This window comes from Apaloderma vittatum, unplaced genomic scaffold (assembly GCF_000703405.1).
Source record: "Apaloderma vittatum isolate BGI_N311 unplaced genomic scaffold, ASM70340v1 scaffold7431, whole genome shotgun sequence".
NCBI lineage: Eukaryota > Metazoa > Chordata > Aves > Trogoniformes > Trogonidae > Apaloderma > Apaloderma vittatum.
The window spans coordinates 28,464-47,093 of record NW_009697316.1 but is presented as its reverse complement, the minus strand read 5'-3'; the positions used below and the strand labels follow the sequence as shown (position 1 = coordinate 47,093).

General features: G+C 43.6%; 1 protein-coding gene across 1 annotated transcript in view; it reads left to right on the top strand.

Annotated features, from left to right (window-relative positions):
* Positions 1 to 18,630, top strand: part of CDHR1 (cadherin-related family member 1) — a 44,493-nt gene that overhangs the window by 2,662 nt on the left and 23,201 nt on the right. Inside the window, exons 3-10 of the mRNA XM_009877587.1 lie at positions 8,314 to 8,459; positions 9,023 to 9,073; positions 10,400 to 10,489; positions 10,987 to 11,073; positions 12,725 to 12,841; positions 14,382 to 14,525; positions 16,831 to 16,909; positions 18,322 to 18,422. Coding sequence (XP_009875889.1) covers positions 8,314 to 8,459; positions 9,023 to 9,073; positions 10,400 to 10,489; positions 10,987 to 11,073; positions 12,725 to 12,841; positions 14,382 to 14,525; positions 16,831 to 16,909; positions 18,322 to 18,422 — 815 coding nt within the window. The remainder of the gene's footprint in view (positions 1 to 8,313; positions 8,460 to 9,022; positions 9,074 to 10,399; positions 10,490 to 10,986; positions 11,074 to 12,724; positions 12,842 to 14,381; positions 14,526 to 16,830; positions 16,910 to 18,321; positions 18,423 to 18,630) is intronic.

Genomic DNA, 18,630 nt, shown 5'->3' with positions numbered 1-18,630 from the left:
CTAAGGATGGCACCGAGCTGTGGGGATGGAGAGCTAAGGATGGCACCGAGCCGTGGGGATGGAGAGCTACGGATGGCACAGGGCTGTGGGGATGGGAGCTAAGGGTGGCACAGAAATGTGGGGATGGGAGCTAAGGGTGGCACAGAGCTGTGGGGTTGGAGAGCTAAGGGTGGCACAGAGCTGTGGGGATGGGAGCTAAGGCTGGCACCGAGCTGTGGGGATGGGAGCTAAGGATGGCACCGAGCTGTGGGGGTGGGAGCTAAGGGTGGCACAGAAATGTGGGGATGGGAGCTAAGGATGGTACAGAGCCACAGCGCAGTCAGAGATGCCCTTCCTGGCAGAACCGCAGCACCACACGGTCTCTGGGATGACAGCACACCCTGAGGCAGCAAAGTGCAGCAGTGATTTTCCAGCACTGAGACCTAGTGTGTCTGATTTGAGGCTTCAGGCAAACAAAGGAGAACGTGCATGACTTGACAGCAAAACAGCAGCGTGAGGGGTCGGAGCCTGTGTCAGCATTCTTGTAACCAGCCTGAGTAAAATAATAACAAATATGTGATGGGCTTTTGTATTTGCTTTTGTAGCATTAGCAACTAAACCAGTCACATAGAGGTCCCTGGAGAGTTTACACTTTGGCTGCAGCAGTGGTAAAGCTCAAGCCGATCCACCTTCAGTGCTGCTGTGCTTCATGGCTACTGGCTTCACCCAGAATGCGTTTACATGTGTTCACATAAGCTGGCTTGTACTTCTAATTTGCTATATAAATGTGCTTTAAAAGAAAGGGGAGAAACTTCTGTCTTAAAGCTCCAAAGGTGCCACCAAAAGCATTTTCCAAGTGAAGCGTTGATGTGAGGCTTTTGCAAAGGACCTAGAAAATCCCTTGGGAAAGGGAGATAAGACCTTCCTTTTGAGAAGTCCAAAGCTTTGTAGCTTTGTCACACAGTTACGGGTACTTCTCAGGGCTAATTCCCAGAATGCCTTGACTAACAGCTGTGAGCACTGTAGAGTCCTCTTTTCTGAAAGCACTTTAGGAATTTCCCTTGGGAAATGGCTACTTGGGCTTTGCTCAATGCAAACTGCTGCTGCTGCCACCCACGCCAGCACAGTCACCCCTCGGGGGTGCTTTGGCAGGGAGGCTTCCAGGGGAGAGCACCAGTGACAGCAGCGCTTGGGTGTGATGTATGTTCAGCTCTGCACAGGGCGAGAGGACCAGTGTTCACACCAGAGCTTCATGCCAGGACTCAGTGACGGCTCACACACCGCTAAATATTTCTGGCCCTTTTCTGTGACCTGTCTCACACTGCAGAGGAAGCTGTTACTCCTCATTCCTCTGCCCCATTCTCCTCCAGAAGAAGGAGAAGAAATCTGGTCTCCTGTGTCTGTGTGCTGTCCCAAGCACTGAAGCATCTGTCTTTCAGTTTGAGCAGGATGATCGGTGACAGAACAGGGGAATTAAAACTTCCATATGTTTGATTCTGGATGGCTTCACTCAGGCTTAGGTGCTGCAAAAACGGGCAGTTTGCCATTAGAGTTTCCCTGTGCTTCCATAAAACGTGGAGTCATAGGCAGGATGCTTTTCTTGGCAGCAGCCAGTGTCTGATCTGAGCAATGCCATGGACAGCAGCTGTAATAAACCTCCCAGAATTTTACAGTCTTTGGCCCCACTGAGATTACAAGCAGCTGGCAAGGTGGTATGTGTCAGTTATATTAGCAGGCATCTGTAGACAAGGGACATGCAACATTCTGGAGCACCAAAAGGAGATGATGAATTCTCTAAATGACTGTAGAAAGAGAAATCATAGTGCTGCAGCTGCATGAATGCCTCAAATTCAAGAAAATCACACTGTCATGCTCATACTAGCCTTAATGTGACCTTATTTTCCCTTGTATAATTTTGCCTACTTACAGATAGTTGTGATCTACCAAATCACATATATGGTGACATAAGTTATAAAACCAGCAAATACTATTATTTTCTGAAAGCCTGAATATGCCTGCAGATTCCCCAATGCCATTTATTGCTGCAGAACATGGGACCCCTTGAGGTAGGAAGGGCCGGAACAGCAGCCCCTTCCAGTGCCAGATTTAAGAAGAATGGGAAAAATTATGAACTGAAATAGCAGTTGCAGTTTGTGTGGCTGTTTGGCAGGGCAGGTGGGTAATTAGCTCTTTGCAAAAGAGTTGCCTGTGTACATACAAAATGTACATGTGCTCCTAATCAAGGTCTTAAGGCACGCGTGGGATGCTATTTCAGGTTGTTTGTTTCATCTTAACTCGTTAATCCCTGTAAGCCATCACAGTGGGGACAGAGTAGGGCTGAGAACAGCTGCAGAGCGAGGGATTGAAGCATACTCAGAAGCCTAAGCTCGTGGCTTTCTCCAACCCAAGCACTATTGGTGCTCTGAAGATCTTTGCAGGCCTCTCATCCTTGCATTTTTCCTTTCAGTTTTTCCCCAGGACCCCAGGGATGCTCTCCCAACCAATCTGCAGGGGCAGTTCTTTGATCAAAGCTACAGCTGCCAGCAACCTACCGCTGGCTGGCTGACCACTCCGGGTCCCTCCATCCTTCAGGCTCCCCCTGTTCTACGCTCTCCTGGTCTCATTTCTTTCCATCCTTCACAGCCGGCTGTGGAGATCCCTCTTGTCGCTTCCTGCCCCCATTGTTCCTTCTACATCTCTAACACCCTGATCTAACCAAGGCTCCCCAAACTGGTGAGAATCCTGGTTAATGTATTTCCTGGTCCTTCCTTCAGTGCTCACTGATCCCACCCTCGCACTCTGCCACCTCTCAGTACTTGTGTCTGTATTTCATCCATCACAGACATAGTAGCTGAACCTGCAAGGAATTTTTTCTGCCCACAATTTATTTCCAGCCCTCCTTGTCACAGAGAAATATCCGAGTGAGGGAACATGCTCCCTTTTAAAATTACAATTCCTTTCTGACCAGAAAGGACGCAGACACGGACAATTTAGCCTAAGCCACTGCGTCTTGAAGTCTAGAGACCCACCAAGACCTCCCATTCAAATGGCTTCAGAAAGGCTAAATTTTTGAAGGTGTAAAAATATTCAGCTTTTCACAGAAATTAAAATCTCCCACCTGGGAAAGCTAGGAGCTGCCAGAACAAAACTGTTAGATGCAGCCTGCCTTCTGCATTGCTGCAGCAGAGCTAACACTGCCCAGAAAGGACTTCCCCTCCCCGCAAAGCAGAGCCCTGTGCAGGGGTGCACTGAGCACTCATGGGACTCACAGCCTTTGCTTTTGTTTTTATCCTTCTGACAGGAACTGCAGATACATTAGAGAATTGCTCTCAGGTGGCTTCTCCTTGGCTTTGATTGCTGTGGGTGCCGCAAGGATGTTGCTTCTGTCCTTGGGGTGGTGTTTTAGCCCCACGCTGAACTCTTGCTGCCATTCCTTCTCTCTCCTTGAATCTCGCAGCTCTGGAGCTTGTTTTGGCTGCTGCTGTAGCAGCCATGGCTTTTGGGCTGCTGATCCTGTCCTTGTCTCTGCTTGGCCAGCACCATCACGGTGTGCAGGGCATGAGCAGGAGTCACCTAGGTGTGTTCAGGAAGGAGGGAGTGGCTGGTAGTGAAGGGGAAGGACCTGTTTTTGAGGTAGTCTTGGGGTGTGGTCCAGGTCCTCCAGGAGCCTTTGTGTTAACTATCCATCCCCTTTTCTGGTGGGGAAATGGGCCTTTGGCTGAGACAGGTGGAGAGTAAGCGTGTAGCCCCAGGCGAGATGGCATTTGCTGTAACATTGGGAACAGAGGTGTCCTGTCCTGGGAGCACAGCCATGGATGTCCTTCCTAGCATCTTGTTAACAGATGTCAGCTGTGGTGGCAAAAGACAACTAGCAGTCTGAGCATGAGCCCAAAATGTGCTTGGCTTGTTTAACTTGGCAGGGAGGGGATTTGATTTCGGAGTGTCACACAACAGAGAGGCAGTGCCTGTCTTCAGTGAAAGGGCAAAACCAGCCCCAGAGCACATGATCAGAGTTTGGCCGTGAATAAATTTAGGTCAGCGATTAAGTAAAATGGAGCAATACTATTGCAGGACAACCATTCAGCTTGAGTGACAGAAGCAAAGAGCAAATGACTTTTAAGGTGGAATAGGAAAACGCTGTGAAAGCCTATTGTGGTTCCTGAGAAGCAGCCATAGCAGGAAGCAGTGAGTGGCTCCCCGGGACTTCCCCATCCCAGCCTGCTGCACCATCCCCTGCGTACTCAGCATCCAGCGCTCCCGACCAGGGCCCTTATATGGCATTTGCCATATCCCCAGGTAAAGACTCATCTCATCCCCTTTCTGACAGGGAGAGGCTATTTACTTGGTCTTACTGATAAGATTGCAGCTCTTATTTTTAATTTATTTCTTTTCCAATGAATGGAGGCAGCGCACTGATAGGAGATTTTTAATTGGCATTAACACTGTGCTGACAAGTGTTCCCAGGGTGTTAACGATATGGAGAGTATTGTGCAGTGAAATTGCAATTCAGACAAAATTAGGAATTATAATGAACCAGAAGATCCACAATCCAATTTAAAAGGCACACAAGTGTCCTCTATTATGAAGAAGGAACAGCTTTAGCTAGGAAGAAAACAGTCCAATGCAAAGATCAGTGATGTCCTTCATTACTTGCTCAGAAACATCAGTCATCTCAGTCTCTCCAATACTAACGTTTCTTCTCACATTTACCAGCAAGAAAATTCCTGTTTTCCACATAAGGAAGTTCCTAGAAAATGTAGGAGAGAAAACTGTGAGATTGGAAGAACAAACCCAGGTTCAGATACATTACACTAAACTTGCACGGTCTATTCCTCTCTAGCACATACCCTGCAAGCCCTGAGGAGAATTCACAGTTCATGTACCACCAGCTTTGGTAGTTCAGGGCAGCTCCAGTCACAGCACTAGACCTTGTCCCTGGCTGTTTTCCACAGGTTCCAAGAGACCCCTGGCGTGGGTTGTGTTGCCCATTCTGTATTTTCATAGAATCATAGAAAGCCTTACACTGGAAGGGACCTTAGAGATCATCTAATCCAACCTCCCTGCCATGGGCAGGGATGCCCTTAACTAGACCAGGTTGCTCAAGGCCTAATCCAACCTGGCCTTGAACATCTCCAGGGAGGGGGCATCCACAACCTCTCTGGGCAATCTGTTCCAGAGTCTTGCCACCCTTGTACTGAAGAATTTCTTCCTAAGTTCCAGTCTAAATCTATTCTCCTTCAATTTAAATCCATTTTCCCTTGTCCTCTCACTGGAAACTCTTGTAAAAAGCCCCTCTCCAGCTTTTCTGTAGGTTCTCTTCAAGTATTGGAAGGCAGCTATTAGGTTTCCTTGGAGTCTTCTCCAGGCTGAACGACTCCAGCTGCTTCAGCCTATCCTCATAGCAGAGGTACTCCGGCCCCTGGATCGTCTTTGTGGCCCTCCTCGGAACTCATTCCAGCAGATTTATGTCCATCTTATGCTGAGGACACCAGAACTGGACACAGTATTTGAGGTGAGGTCTCACAAGAGCAGAGTGAAGGGGGAGAATCCCCCCTCAGCAGCTGCTGCAGACATCTGTACGAACTAGAAACAGACAGGACATCCAGTAGTACAGAAAGGGGAAGGAATAGAAGAAGTGAAGAAGGTGGACAGAAAAAGCAGATAAGATAAGAAGTAAAATCTTCCAATGAGTGAACAAGTCTGAAGGAAAACACTTTACTGATAATAATGCCAGTGAAGTGCTAACAATTGACACCTGAATTCTGCATTTGGCCCCAGCTGTGATCTTAAGACAAAGCTTTTGAAAAGCAAGAATAAAAGCAGTCAGTACTGGTGCTGCAGAACCTTCAGCAGTCTTGAAATTTCTGCCTCTTATGTAGAACAGCCGTATCAGGATGCAGGTATCCTTTCAGGACACTATTTGATACCAGCCTCAGTTTATTGCTCTCCTTGAATTTCCTTGTTCAGTCCTTAGGATCAGAGAAATCATAAAGATGTGCTGTTATTCTCTACTGTTTTATTGGAAAGTGTTTTGTCGTTTTGTGAGCCTGTTTTGCAAATATTGACTATTTGTTGTCTGGCTGAGCTAGCTCGTAGCAGGGTCTGTTGTTTGTGCTCCTATGGGCCCACTGGTTTTTGCAACGTGAATATTTTTCTGTACAAAGTTGCCCAAATATTGCCCTGGTAATTGCCATAAGGGAGTTGACTCATAAGTAAGCACAGATCCCACATGGCTTGGCATAATCTCTTGCTATGCAAAGAAGACAGCCATGTTTCCTAAATATCACCGCTGATGCCTAGGCATTAACAAATCCATTAAGCACACCAATCTGATTGCCTCACATTTTGCATGTTAAGGAATACGCAAATAGGGAGCAAAAGCTTGGATTGCAAAACTGAGGAAATATTTGAGAAGCTGACCTGCCAGTGCTGTGGGTGGGTCCTCAACCAAAGTTCTGGGGTTAAACAGAAGCTTTTTGGATCAAATCAGAGAAAAACTCCACTGATGCTGTGTTGTCCCAAAAACTGGGGTTTGTCACTCACCAATCCATCCACAGAGCTGAGATATTTACTTTTATTAGATGCATATGTATGAGTGCGTGTCCCAAGACAGCACATCAAGATCTCGAGTTAACAATTATTTGTACACAAAGCATTAACATATTCAACTTCCTAATACATAAGCATTGTTATTCTATTAAATGGTTGGTTAAAGTTCCCTCGCCTAACATGTAAGTTAATACACATGCCTGATTGATCTTCTCCACCTTCATCTTTTGGGTCAGTGCTATATTGGGGTAGGTGGCCCATGAGTTGGTGGTCGTGATCTCTCTCTGCCAGAATTGCCTCTACTACTGATTTGTCGTGTTAGACTGCTACTTTTGGCAAACATCTCTTGCTTATTAGAGAAAGGCTTATTGTTTCATTAAGTCTGGAAGAGTTAGTTTCTAACCTATAATATATCAACATCAACTGCAGAGAGGAGATAAGAAAAAGATTATGACTTCAGAGCACAGAATTAAAAATCTCTCAAAATCAGGCTAGTTTGAAACAAATCTTCTGAGTTCCCTTGACTTTGGATGGAGCCTTGAGTATCATGATCTAATTGAGAGGCATCCCTGCTCATGACAGGGAGGTTGGACTAGATGATCTCTAAGGTCCCTTCCAGCCTATGCCATTCTGTGATTCTATGATTCTATGTTAACTTTCTTAGCAGAGATCCATTCATCATATCCTTGTGTCCTAAGCACAAGGAAAACTCACTACTAACCAGTGAGTTGCTTGGCTACAGTATTTCCAGCGCAAAGAACTTTGTTAGATGTAAAGCAGAGTTTTGTTCCAAACCTCTGCCACTTGAGTATCTCAGGTAATTTACCCAAAGCATGGCAAATTGAAAGGAAACAACAGCATTTTATATTTCAGGCTCAGTTAACCGATATTTGTAAAGTGTTTGAAATTATTTGGATGAATGTATTAATGCACAGTAGTATGACAGATATGTAAGGGGGTTTTTTAAAGTAATGTTAATAAACCCTTGCCATATTTTCAAAACATGGGTGTTATAACTCCCCTGGGAAGTATCGCTTCTGACTAACACAGTTCACTGAAAAAACTGACACCAACTTCTCAGCTGTTTAAAAATAGGAGTAACAATCTCTCTTTCCCCACCTTGTGAATGAAATACATTGATGAGTTTGGAGAATTTATTCATTGGTAGGAGCATGAGTGAGTGTGTCAGGTAAAGAATTTAATGAGAGGGAGTTAATGAGGAGGAGTGAAGTAGGAAAGAAGACTTTTGCACCTACTAGTTCTCAGTGTGGAAAAGTCTGCAAATGTCCTTGCATCTCCCGAGCTTCAGAGCCTGGGTCCAGTCCCGTGGGAGTGCTGCCTTCATTTGCCTGATCCTCTGCCTGCTAGTTTGCAGTTTCATTGATCCCACAGACCAGAGGTGAGTGAGCGCCTTTTGGTACTGCTGAGATTGTCACCCAGTCGTACAACAGTGTCTCTTCTGACTCACCCAGGCTGAGAGTCAGTCAAGAGCTTGTCATCTATGTAAATGTTATGATGTGAACAGTATTGATCTAGGTAGGGTTCCACAGAAAAGGGCCTGAAGTGCAAGAAACTGGCAGTGACTAACTCTGGTTAACCAACAAGCTGAAAAGTGGGAATCAGTGTTATTGAACTGTCTACTTACCTGTATTTTCCAATAAGTGGGTGTGATTCACAAAAGCTTTGCCAGCTGCAGGGTAACTATGTTCCTAAGGAACAGACCAGTGAAATACTCACTGACTGAAGTAGCTTCGGGCAAATGCTGTTGAATGCCAATTTTTTCAGGTACCCATGTGTACACTCTGAATGGAACCGATCCAGAAGGAGATCCCGTGACATATGGCTTGGCCTATGAAGCTGGATCAAGACGCTACTTTTCTGTTGATGAGAACTTTGGAAACGTTACGCTGATTGAGGAGCTCGACAGAGAGGTACCGTGAAATGGCACCACTCCATGTGTATGTGGAATTTCCTTCAGTTTAACTTGATCTGCGGGTTTGATGGATAATGCCAACTTATTCTCCCCAAAACATGTAATATAGTTTGCAGTTCTGAGGCATTATACTTCAGCCATCATGTGCTTTTCCAGTTGACTTTTGTCACTGACTGCTATCAAATGTTCTTGCCAAAAGAGAAGTTTACTCTTTATTGCTGTCTTCTTCCCACCCACGAGCTATGGGGCAGTTACTATCCTCTAATCCTCAGACGGGGGGCTCTCCTGTCACTAGGACAAAGTTCCAGGACACTTTTCTCTCTACCTCATGTCCCTTTAGCAACAGGGATTCCTAGACCAACCTTCTTTTGACAACAGCCACAGAAAGGCCAAGGAGCTGAGCAGCTGGAGCCTCCAAGGGTCTTTCTAGCCTCTGCTGCGATTGCTTTATGAGATTAGTTGTTACTTCCATCTACTGGATGAGCCACGTTTAAATCTGAGGTCCGTTTTCCAATAAGGGCAAACAACATCCCCTAACAAAGGAATTTTCTTGATTTACAGAAGGAAGATGAGATTGAAGTTATTGTCAGTATTTCAGATGGCCTGAGTACAGTAAGTGTTTCATTATGCTGTGGCTTGTCAAACGTACCTTTTCCTATTAAATTACCTTACAAGGACTGCCTCATTTTATCAGAAAACATAATCTCATTAGAGTCTTACCTCCTGTTTCAAGAGCCACTGAACTTCCAGTAACTCAAGTCTCACCCCAGCTCCCTTCTCAGCTGTTTGAGGATAGTTACGAAGCAGTGTGAGCTGAGAGACTGACTTAGCAGCCTACAGAATTACAACAACTTGCCATGAAGTTTCACTCTCAGCTCATTAGGATACACACCTAAGAAAGATCTGGAGATGTTTTGAAGAAATGCATGACGTTATAGGAATAAATATTGGACACTCAGGAGCTGACTGTCCCTCCACCCCCACAGTGTTTCTGTAGCATAATGTTAAGAACATATGCTTAGGCTAAGGTGATGGGGAATTTCTTGTCTGCTGCTGAATAAAACTTTAGTCACATCCAATTATTAAGGACTCACTTCAGGCGTTGCACAAGCATCGAGTCCCACTTCTACAAATTCCCACGGCATTTTCAGTTTAGATTCAGATGCTGTCAAAGGCAGGATATTAGTCTGCCAATAAGAGGACCTGGGCTTCATCACTAGAGGTGCTTCAGAAGTGGGACCATCTTACTACCGACAAGATCAGATAACGCTAGAACTCTTCCTCATCTCAAACAAATTAATTGAGATTACTACAACAAATGTTTGGGAGGTGCCAGCATCCTACAGTCACGACTGCCCTGGCAACTTCTGTAAGTAAGAAATAGTGGGATTGCATCCATATGTCCACTTGCAAATAACTGGGAAGTTTTGTCAAATATGTTTTCTTCTGTATTTTTAGAAAGAACATACCTTTTATTCCACAGGGATAATATACCAGGGATTTATTAGGTGCATGTATTCATATGTCCAAATTCTCCATGCTATTTAACCTAGTGTCATGATACCAAATGAGGCATTAATGAATGCTCTTGCCTGTCAGGTATCAAGTTTACATATTCTCATAATATATATCATGGTATCTTGAATGCCATAAAGAAGAAGAAAGACTTTTGAAAACCAGCTCCAACCTGTAATTTATAAAGTACTCTGAGAATCCTTATTTAATTTGGAGATATCTGGGTGCTGTCCACAAAGAAAATTCTTTCAAATCATGGGATTTTCTGTATTTTCTTTTCTGTGCTCAGTTTTGGTAATGCAAAGATATTCTATTACAAAAAAAAATCTTTCATTGCCATCAAATATACCTTAGTAGGCAAATGAACAGGTACATGTTGAAAATCAGCTTGGGTCGTAACATGTTCTTCATATTCTACTCCAGGTTTCTGAAAAAGTCAGGATCCTTGTGACGGATGCTAATGACGAGAGCCCAGAGTTCATCAATACACCTTACATAGTCCAAGTTCCGGAGGTTGGTGAAGTTTCTTTGCATACTGGAAGTATATTTCAATTGGATGTAAAAAGAAGTTAGTATGTTTTCAGTAAAATAGCAAGATGTGGAGGACTAACTTGCATTCTTTTCTATTTGGGTATTTAATATTCACTGCAAGCTTAGAGAATAAGTCTGCAGGTACTTAAGGTGTGCTATTTTGTGGATAAGCTCCAAAATGCAAGTCACTGTGAATTTTTAGAATTTATTTCAGTGTGGATAGGATGCACTCTGTCTTAGCTGAGGATTTTCTGTCATTTTTATTCCAAAAAGTATTTCTTCATTCTTTAGTTCTTCTCCCATTTTCTCCATTTTTAACCTGTTCCTTCTTTTCCTTCTACTCTTTGGTTCCCTCAAAGCATTCATACTCTTTCTACTATTGCTCTCTTTTTCTATCCCCTTGCATGCTCATTTTTCATTTCTTCTAACTCACCTGGTTTTCCACTTCTGTGTGACTCTGGCAATTTTTCTGGTCACAGAATGCTCCCTCCGGCAGCAGTATCTTTAAGATTGAGGCAGTGGACAAAGACACAGGTTCTGGAGGAAGTATCACCTACTTCTTGCAGGTAAGGTACCCTACACAAGAAAACAAGCATTGACAAAATGAATATTGTCTGGTTGCAAGCAGCCAAGTGTCATCCAGCAGGCAGAAGGAGGAGCTGGAGTTGCCACTGTCACTCCTATGCTTGCCAGCTGGACTCCTCAGGACAGGGCTCTTACAGGTCCTTTCTTTAGACTGACAGGGAGAGCAAGTCTACCTTGTGATCCTGTATGCATACGAGATTTCTAAAGCATGAAGTACCTTTCTTTAGAAAGCGAAATGCACTGGAATCTCAAATATGCTGGTGTAGCAGCCTGATGCATAGTTGCCATGCGGATTACAGTGTGAAAAATGAGATACCAAATCTTCTAACTGACAAAGCTATGCCTGCTTGAAACCACCCTAGTGAAAAACCACCACTAGTGAAAAACAGAAAGGCCTTCAGCTTTAATATTCAGCTTTAAATAAACTGAATCTTTCTATTGCAGACCTTATGCATGCCAAAAGGGCAACTTAAAGTTCCTTATTCCTACAAGCAGCTTTGTCCAGATTAGCTGCAGTTCCCCTTATTCAAGAGGCAACAGGAAAACAAACAAACCAAAACAAAGCCAATTTGTTGCAGTGTTTTCTTTTGGATACAAATATGAAAACAATTGGGAAGGGAAGAGCAACTGCCATCATCTACCTGGACTCATGCAAAACATTTGACACTGTCCCTAAATTGGAGAGACATGGATTTGACAGATGGACCACTCAGTGGGTAATTGGCTGGATGGTCACACTCAAAGAGTTGTGAACAGCTCAATATCCAAGTGGAAACCAGTGATGAGTTCCTTAGAGGTTGATACTGGGACCAGTGCTGTTTGACATCTTTGCTGGCAACGTGGACAGTGGATTGAGAGCACCCTCAGAAGTTTGCCGATGACAACAAGCTGTGTGCTGTGGTCAACACACTGGAGGGCAGAGATACCATCCAGAAGAATTTGGACAGGCTTGAGATGTGGACCTGTGCAAACCTCATGAGGTTCAACAAGGCCAAGTACAAGGTCCTGCACATGGGCTGGCACAATCCCAAGCACAAATACAGGCTAGGTGACAAGTAGATTGAGAGCAGCCCTGCAGAGAAGGACTTGGGTGTGTTCGTTGGTGAAAAATTGAACACAAGCCAGCAATGTGCCTTTCTGGAAATCAGATGTCTTTTAGGTTTTATTTGTATATGGCAAAAAACACCAAACCAGCACTCCATTGACAGTAATCTATACATGCAAACTTAATGTTGGGGTTTTTTTAAGCCAGTAGAACTTTGAAATACTAAGGCATAACACCTTTTATCTTCTTCCTTTTCCTCCTCATCTTTTCTGTTAAGCCTCCCTTCATCTTTCCATGCAGTGAACTGTGTTAAACCAAGTTTAACATTTCTCAATGAAATACTTAAAGATTAAAAAAATCTACATTGCAGGTAACTAATTTATTCTGAATAATGAAAGAGTAGTGGTTGGTTCATGAATTGTTCATAAACACATGGAGGTGAAACTCATCAAATACATTATTCACCCAACCCATATCATTATTCTAGTCTTTTCCCTTAGCAGATGAAATAAAAGATGAATCCCTATGGCAATCTTATTTCCATACCTGTAATCTCTCACTGATTATTCTTCTTCTTTTTTTTCTAGAACATCCACGCTAATAAGTTTACAATAGACCGTCACAGTGGTGTCCTGCGCATCAAAACAGGGATCACCCTGGACTATGAGAAATCAAGAACACATTTTGTTGTTGTTGTAGCCAAGGTATAAAACTTTTATCAGAAACTAGAGGAGGTGGTGGGGTTGTATTTGAGTAGAACTGATTAGTTCAAATACAAGTGTGACTTAAAAGGTTGTTGAAACCAGAAGCATAACACTGGGCATAACCGCCGGACCCAGTGCAGCACAAGTGGCAGACTTCTTTTCTGGAAATATCTGTAGACGTTTCTTTCTTTCACTTCTCTGCTGCCTTGGGCAGGAGCTTATTCAAATCCTGTGAATATTGCTGCACATCCCTTCTTGCCACTATCACTGTCATCAGTGTTGTGCCTGTGGCATGGCTGAGGATTCATAACAGGCATTAAAAGTTTATGGTTTTTAAAGTAAAGTCTCTCAAGATCTTGTGGGAACCTGTCACACAGTCAGACTTGCATGAGTGGAAAGAGGATGATTTTGCTGTTACTTTTGGGGGCTTTGAGTTTCTTACGTTTTATGAAAAATGTAGGGATCTTTTAATGTATTTATTTAGGCAGGGTTCATTTGACATGTAGCAACATTTGGCTTATATGCTGCCTTGAGGTCAGCAAGGAGGAAAAAAAATCAGCATTTCAAAACAAGTGAAATTTTTAGAACTGCTACAACAGACATGCTGAACAATTCACACTCTTATACACTAGCATGACTACTGTCCTCCAGCTGGTGCTCTGAGACTGAGGGTGTTAAAAGATTCTGAAATTGCGAGTCGTCTTTCTAATTGGCTCTGCTGTACCAGTAGCATAGAGTTGACTGTAGTCAAGTCCCCAGAGACTGTTTATATGCTGTGGCTATCTAACAGCTCTTGGCTGCACTGTGCTTACACTTTATCATGTAAGAGTCCCTGGGAGACTTTGATCATGTGCACTGTTTAATTTCACTCTAGAAATGCACTACTGTACATTGCTGCTGTACTTTGTCTTGTGTTTATGACAAGACTATATTAGGGATGAAAAGCTGTAGATCTTAGTCACTAATGTTTTTCATCCATTTCTAGCATTCTCTTTTCCCCACAAAAAAATCTTGAATTCCTTGTCCCCTGTGTTGTTGATAAGAGATTATGTCATCATGACTGGGCTTCGCGAACGAAGATACAGGAAGGGCTCTACCCACACTTGCTACAAGCACGCTGATGGCTAAAAAGGCCGATGTGGGATAGGCAAGTCCGGCTGCAAAGGAACAGTGGAAAGTCTCCTTAGGCGGTATTGGTGAGGCACAGTTCTTTCTGCGTTGTCTTTTCTCCTCGAGACTAATTCTACGTGCGTTCTCAAAGGAGGCAGCAGCGTTATGGTAGAGATTATGTATGACTGCGCGTATAGGCGCAACCACTTTTAATATTAAAAAATTACTTCTAAGACAGCGCAAACTCATCCTAATCAGAGAGGGAGCTGGACAAAGAGAAAAGACGAAGAAATAGGGCAGCAGAGATTAATCTATGTGTTGAGAGAGAGAAGGAGTGCCTCAGACTGTGCTTCTGAAGGCTCAGGCAATGCCATAAGCTGATTTGCAGACATGTTTCAGCAGAGGGATCTAATGATGGCTTCTCTTCTAGGATGGTGGTGGGAAGCTCAGGGGAGACAACAAAGTATTCTCAGCCACAACAACAGTTACTGTTAACGTGGAAGATGTTCAGGACACTCCTCCGATGTTCATTGGGACTCCCTACTATGGATATGTCTATGAGGACACGCTTGCAGTAAGTGCTGGTTTTCTCCTGTAGGAGAGCAAACGCAACCGTTCACATCTCAGTCGAGATGGCCCTGTGGTTTCTAGCACAGGCTTTATTGGAAACTGGGCCCTAAACTCTGATTTTTCTCCTAGGTGAAATGAGTTGACCAAATCTCAGACTTGCTCTTACTTACATCCATTGAAAATTTGCCATGCAAGTCTTCCTGTTGCTGTCATCAAAGTTGAAAGGGATTCCGCCCATTTGTGTTGGTCTTAAGTCCATACTGTGACTAAGGGCTCTTCTGTGGCTGAACTTGCAGAGGCACTTGGCTGAAGGCTTAGGCAGGTTGCCAGTTACCTCGCCAGAACACATCATGCCGGGAGCCTTTGTGTGGTTGTGTACTGTGTGGTCTCTGATCAGTCTGGTATCAACAGCTGGTTGTGCAAGATGTGAGGAGAATTTATGCTTGAATGTTCTAGACTCTTTGTGCTGTCCCATGGTCATCACCTGGGGAGAAGGAGTCCTGACATCCTCAAAATGCAGGATGCTTTCTGATCGGTGGTGGCTGAATGGGCCAGGAAGTCTTCACTGGCCTAAAACCCACCGGATTATCAGGCGAGCATGGACTTGCCACACGCAAGGGGGGACACTGCAGCTGTCAGTGTGTATCTGCTGCTGAAGACAGCAGCTTGTATCTAGCACAGACACAGAATTCAAGGAGTACACTGAGCTCCTGGCTGTACCATCGCCTTAGAAATGCCTGGCAGATTTGTTTAAAAGGGAGTATACATTTTAGAAAATCAGTTTATCCACCATGATGCTTTCAGCCACATGTTATTCCTGAAGCTGCAAACTAATACTCTCAGTGGCATGATATTTTGTATGGATCTGCTTTCACCCTGATATATAAGATTTAATTAAAATTTTATTTATACATAGGATGAGAAATTGTGTCTACTCACGAAATTACTGTACATTAGACTATTGATCTCTTTGGCAGTGTGGTTGCACACTGTTCACCTGATCTTTCCTTGAGTTTCAGGAAAGATCGTGTCTTTACTCTCTGTCAAGAACGCCAGCATACACTGTAGTCCTTGCATGACTGTGTGTCACAGTTCAGTGCATAGGCTTTTACATTTCAGCACGGCAGAGAAGTAATGCTTGTGTAATTTGCAGATGTTTAGAATGAACGATATTGATTTATTCTGCATAGTTATGTATAGATCTTGAAATAATTATCAGGTGCATGCAGGAGTTAGTGTTTACTATGGAAATGGGAGTCAATAAATGTTAATTACATCCACCTTGAGCTCATAACTTACACCATTATGATATTATAATGATGGAAACACGAATCGGTCCTTCCCAGTGTGGGTTTTGCTATTAGAATGAACTCCACAGAGAGAGAGGCACTAGCTGATTTTAGTGTTGTTTACACATTTGGTTTTAATTTTGTAAACTTGCTTCTTTTCTCTTTGGTGCAGTTGTCAGGATTTACAAGTACTCTGTCACCTTCAGAGGGGCTGTGCTGCGTTTTGCCCAGTAGGCAGAATTTATTGCAGCTTCCAACATAAATGATAATAAATACAGTTCTATATTTCCAGTTGCTCTAACAGAACCTTGCTCTTGATTGAAAAATTCACTCAAGAATTGTCATGAAAATGTTCCTTGTTGCCATCTGTGATTAACTGACAGTTACTTCAGTGTTTCTTGGTTTTGCAGCCCCCAACAGTAACACTTTAGTTCAGGGGCCTAAATTACACAGCTCATTGCCACTTGGATGAGCATTTTAATGCTGGCAGTCATCACCCCTCTGAACTGATAGGAGTAGTCACCCAAGCAAATGGTCTCCGGTACACAAATTCTATATGTATGGCCCACGGCCATGTTACTTGTGCAAAAAAAAGACAGTGAAGGTCTAAGGCTGGTTAAATCACTGTGATTTTCAGCAAAATTTTATGTCCTAAATGTCCTATAGGCTAAGTTGCTTTGTGTTTGCTTTTGCTGCCAGTGTGAACTTAATCCAGTAGGACCAAAATGACCTGATGACTCGTCAGCAGCTGTCCGTGTCTCAGCTCACTGTGCGGCCGTGGGGCACGAGGAGAAGCATTCAGCTCCGACTCTGCAAAGCCAAGCACTGATTTTTTTTTTCTGAGCAGGAGTCAATGACTTGCTGGTTTACCCCACACAGCAGCACAAGCAAAAGCATCTACTCCTCCCAGCCCCCCTCACTGCAGAAAGACTTTCAGAAGTTAAATTTATTAATACACAGTTGCAATTTCACTGCTGTTTGCTCTCAGCTCACAGGCAGTGATTTCCCATTTCTCCGCAGGGCTCTGAGGTCCTTACTGTTGTTGCTCTTGATGGAGACAGAGGAAAGCCTAACAGTATCCATTACTGCATTGTGAACGGTGAGTAGACCTGTCCTACATGAAATCTGAAGGGCGGTCGAAGCTAGATCTGACTTTAAATTAGAATTGGATATGATAGAGTTTAATAAGGCTGAGACAAACTCTCATGAAATAGTGTCGAACAATAACATGAAGTATGGTGGCTTGAAACTAGTATTGACTTAAGCTTCTTCTCAGTCAGGATGTACTTTCCAGGCCAATGTATCTTAATAATTGACCATTGTAAGAGTCAATACCTGTTCAATGTTGTGTCTAGTGTACTTTAATGAAGTTGCAATTATTGCAGGTATTAGCAAAACAGGAAACTATCAGACGGTTTAAAAGTCAGTTTTGGAATTGAGTTAGAGAAAAAGAAAAATGATGAGGCTTTCGGATCATCATCCTTTATTTCTGAAAGCTTGATTCCCTTTATTGTAAGGTTTTTCCTCTCTTTTCCTTTCAATGGAAGGCTCTGCCACAAAGCGTAGGCTGTGGCCAATATCCTACGTGAGGTGGCATATGCAGAGGTGCCCGCAGCCCCCCAGCAGAGCAGCACAGGGCCCCCAGAGCTGCTGACTGCTCCCCTCCCTGGGGACAAGCCTGCTCTTGGCCCTGGTGGCAAGATGGGTACAGACATCATGATGAGATGCCACTGTCTCTCTGCAAACTGGGATTTGCTTCTGCACAAATTCACCACATCTCAAGGGGTTGCAGCCCTGTAACCGATCTTCCATTCGGATCAATGGAAGTCAGGTGAGAGGTGGCAAAGTCAGCCTGTAGTCCTGCCCCTGCCTGTGTCAGACTCTGCTTCAATGTGAAAAGCCTGGACTTTACCCCAGATCCTCCAAAATCCCTTTTTGCCCAAGACAGCATTGCAAGAAGCTGAAAGTTTTTCACAACTCAGTGTCTAAGGCCAGAAGATGCTTCCCCAGAGATCCTGTCTGCAGAAAGAGTGACTTTCAGACAGATTGTGTGACTTCGCACCTTAGCTGATATTAGTGAGAGAAACATTCTTGTTTCTCAGAGACTTAATTATGCATTTGCTAATTAAAATGAGTAATGTCTATTTTTGTCTAAACCAGCATGGAAAGAAGACACCATAATAGAAATTAATACCAAATTTGCATTCCTGGTTGCTGAGATTTGAAAGGAGCTTGACCAGATTGAGCAGGCGAAAGTGAGTGCAGCTGCCCATAGGGGCAGAGTTCCACTGAGCCCTTCCTAGGGGAGAAAACCCTTTTTGGTGCTCATCTGTGTTTTCATCTCTACCAGGCATAGAAATGCTTGACTTTTGAAAAGCAGATTCAGATCCTCACAGATATGGATGCACATGTGGACCAAGATATGCTTAACGAAGTGTATTGTTAATTGCACATGCTTGTTCAGAAAAAGTAAGTGTGATACGTAACTAGACCATCTTGGTTTTATTGCAGGAAGTGAAGGTTCATTTGAAATCAGCAACACAACTGGAGCCATTTCTGTTATAAAAAGCCCAAATCAGCTCAAGAAAGAAGTGTATGAACTAAAAGTTCAGGTATGTTCTGTGGCTACTTGAAGACTGTTGGTCTTAAATGCCCTGAGTAGGCATGATTGTCTAAAATAGCTCAATATGTAGATGATTTTACGTGTTCTAGAAACCGTCTCCTATATTTGAGCAGAGTGCCAAATGAATGCTTTTGTTGCTTGGAATAGTTAGTGTCTCAAATTTTTTCTTTCAAATGAAGTCATCTCGGCTTAATTTC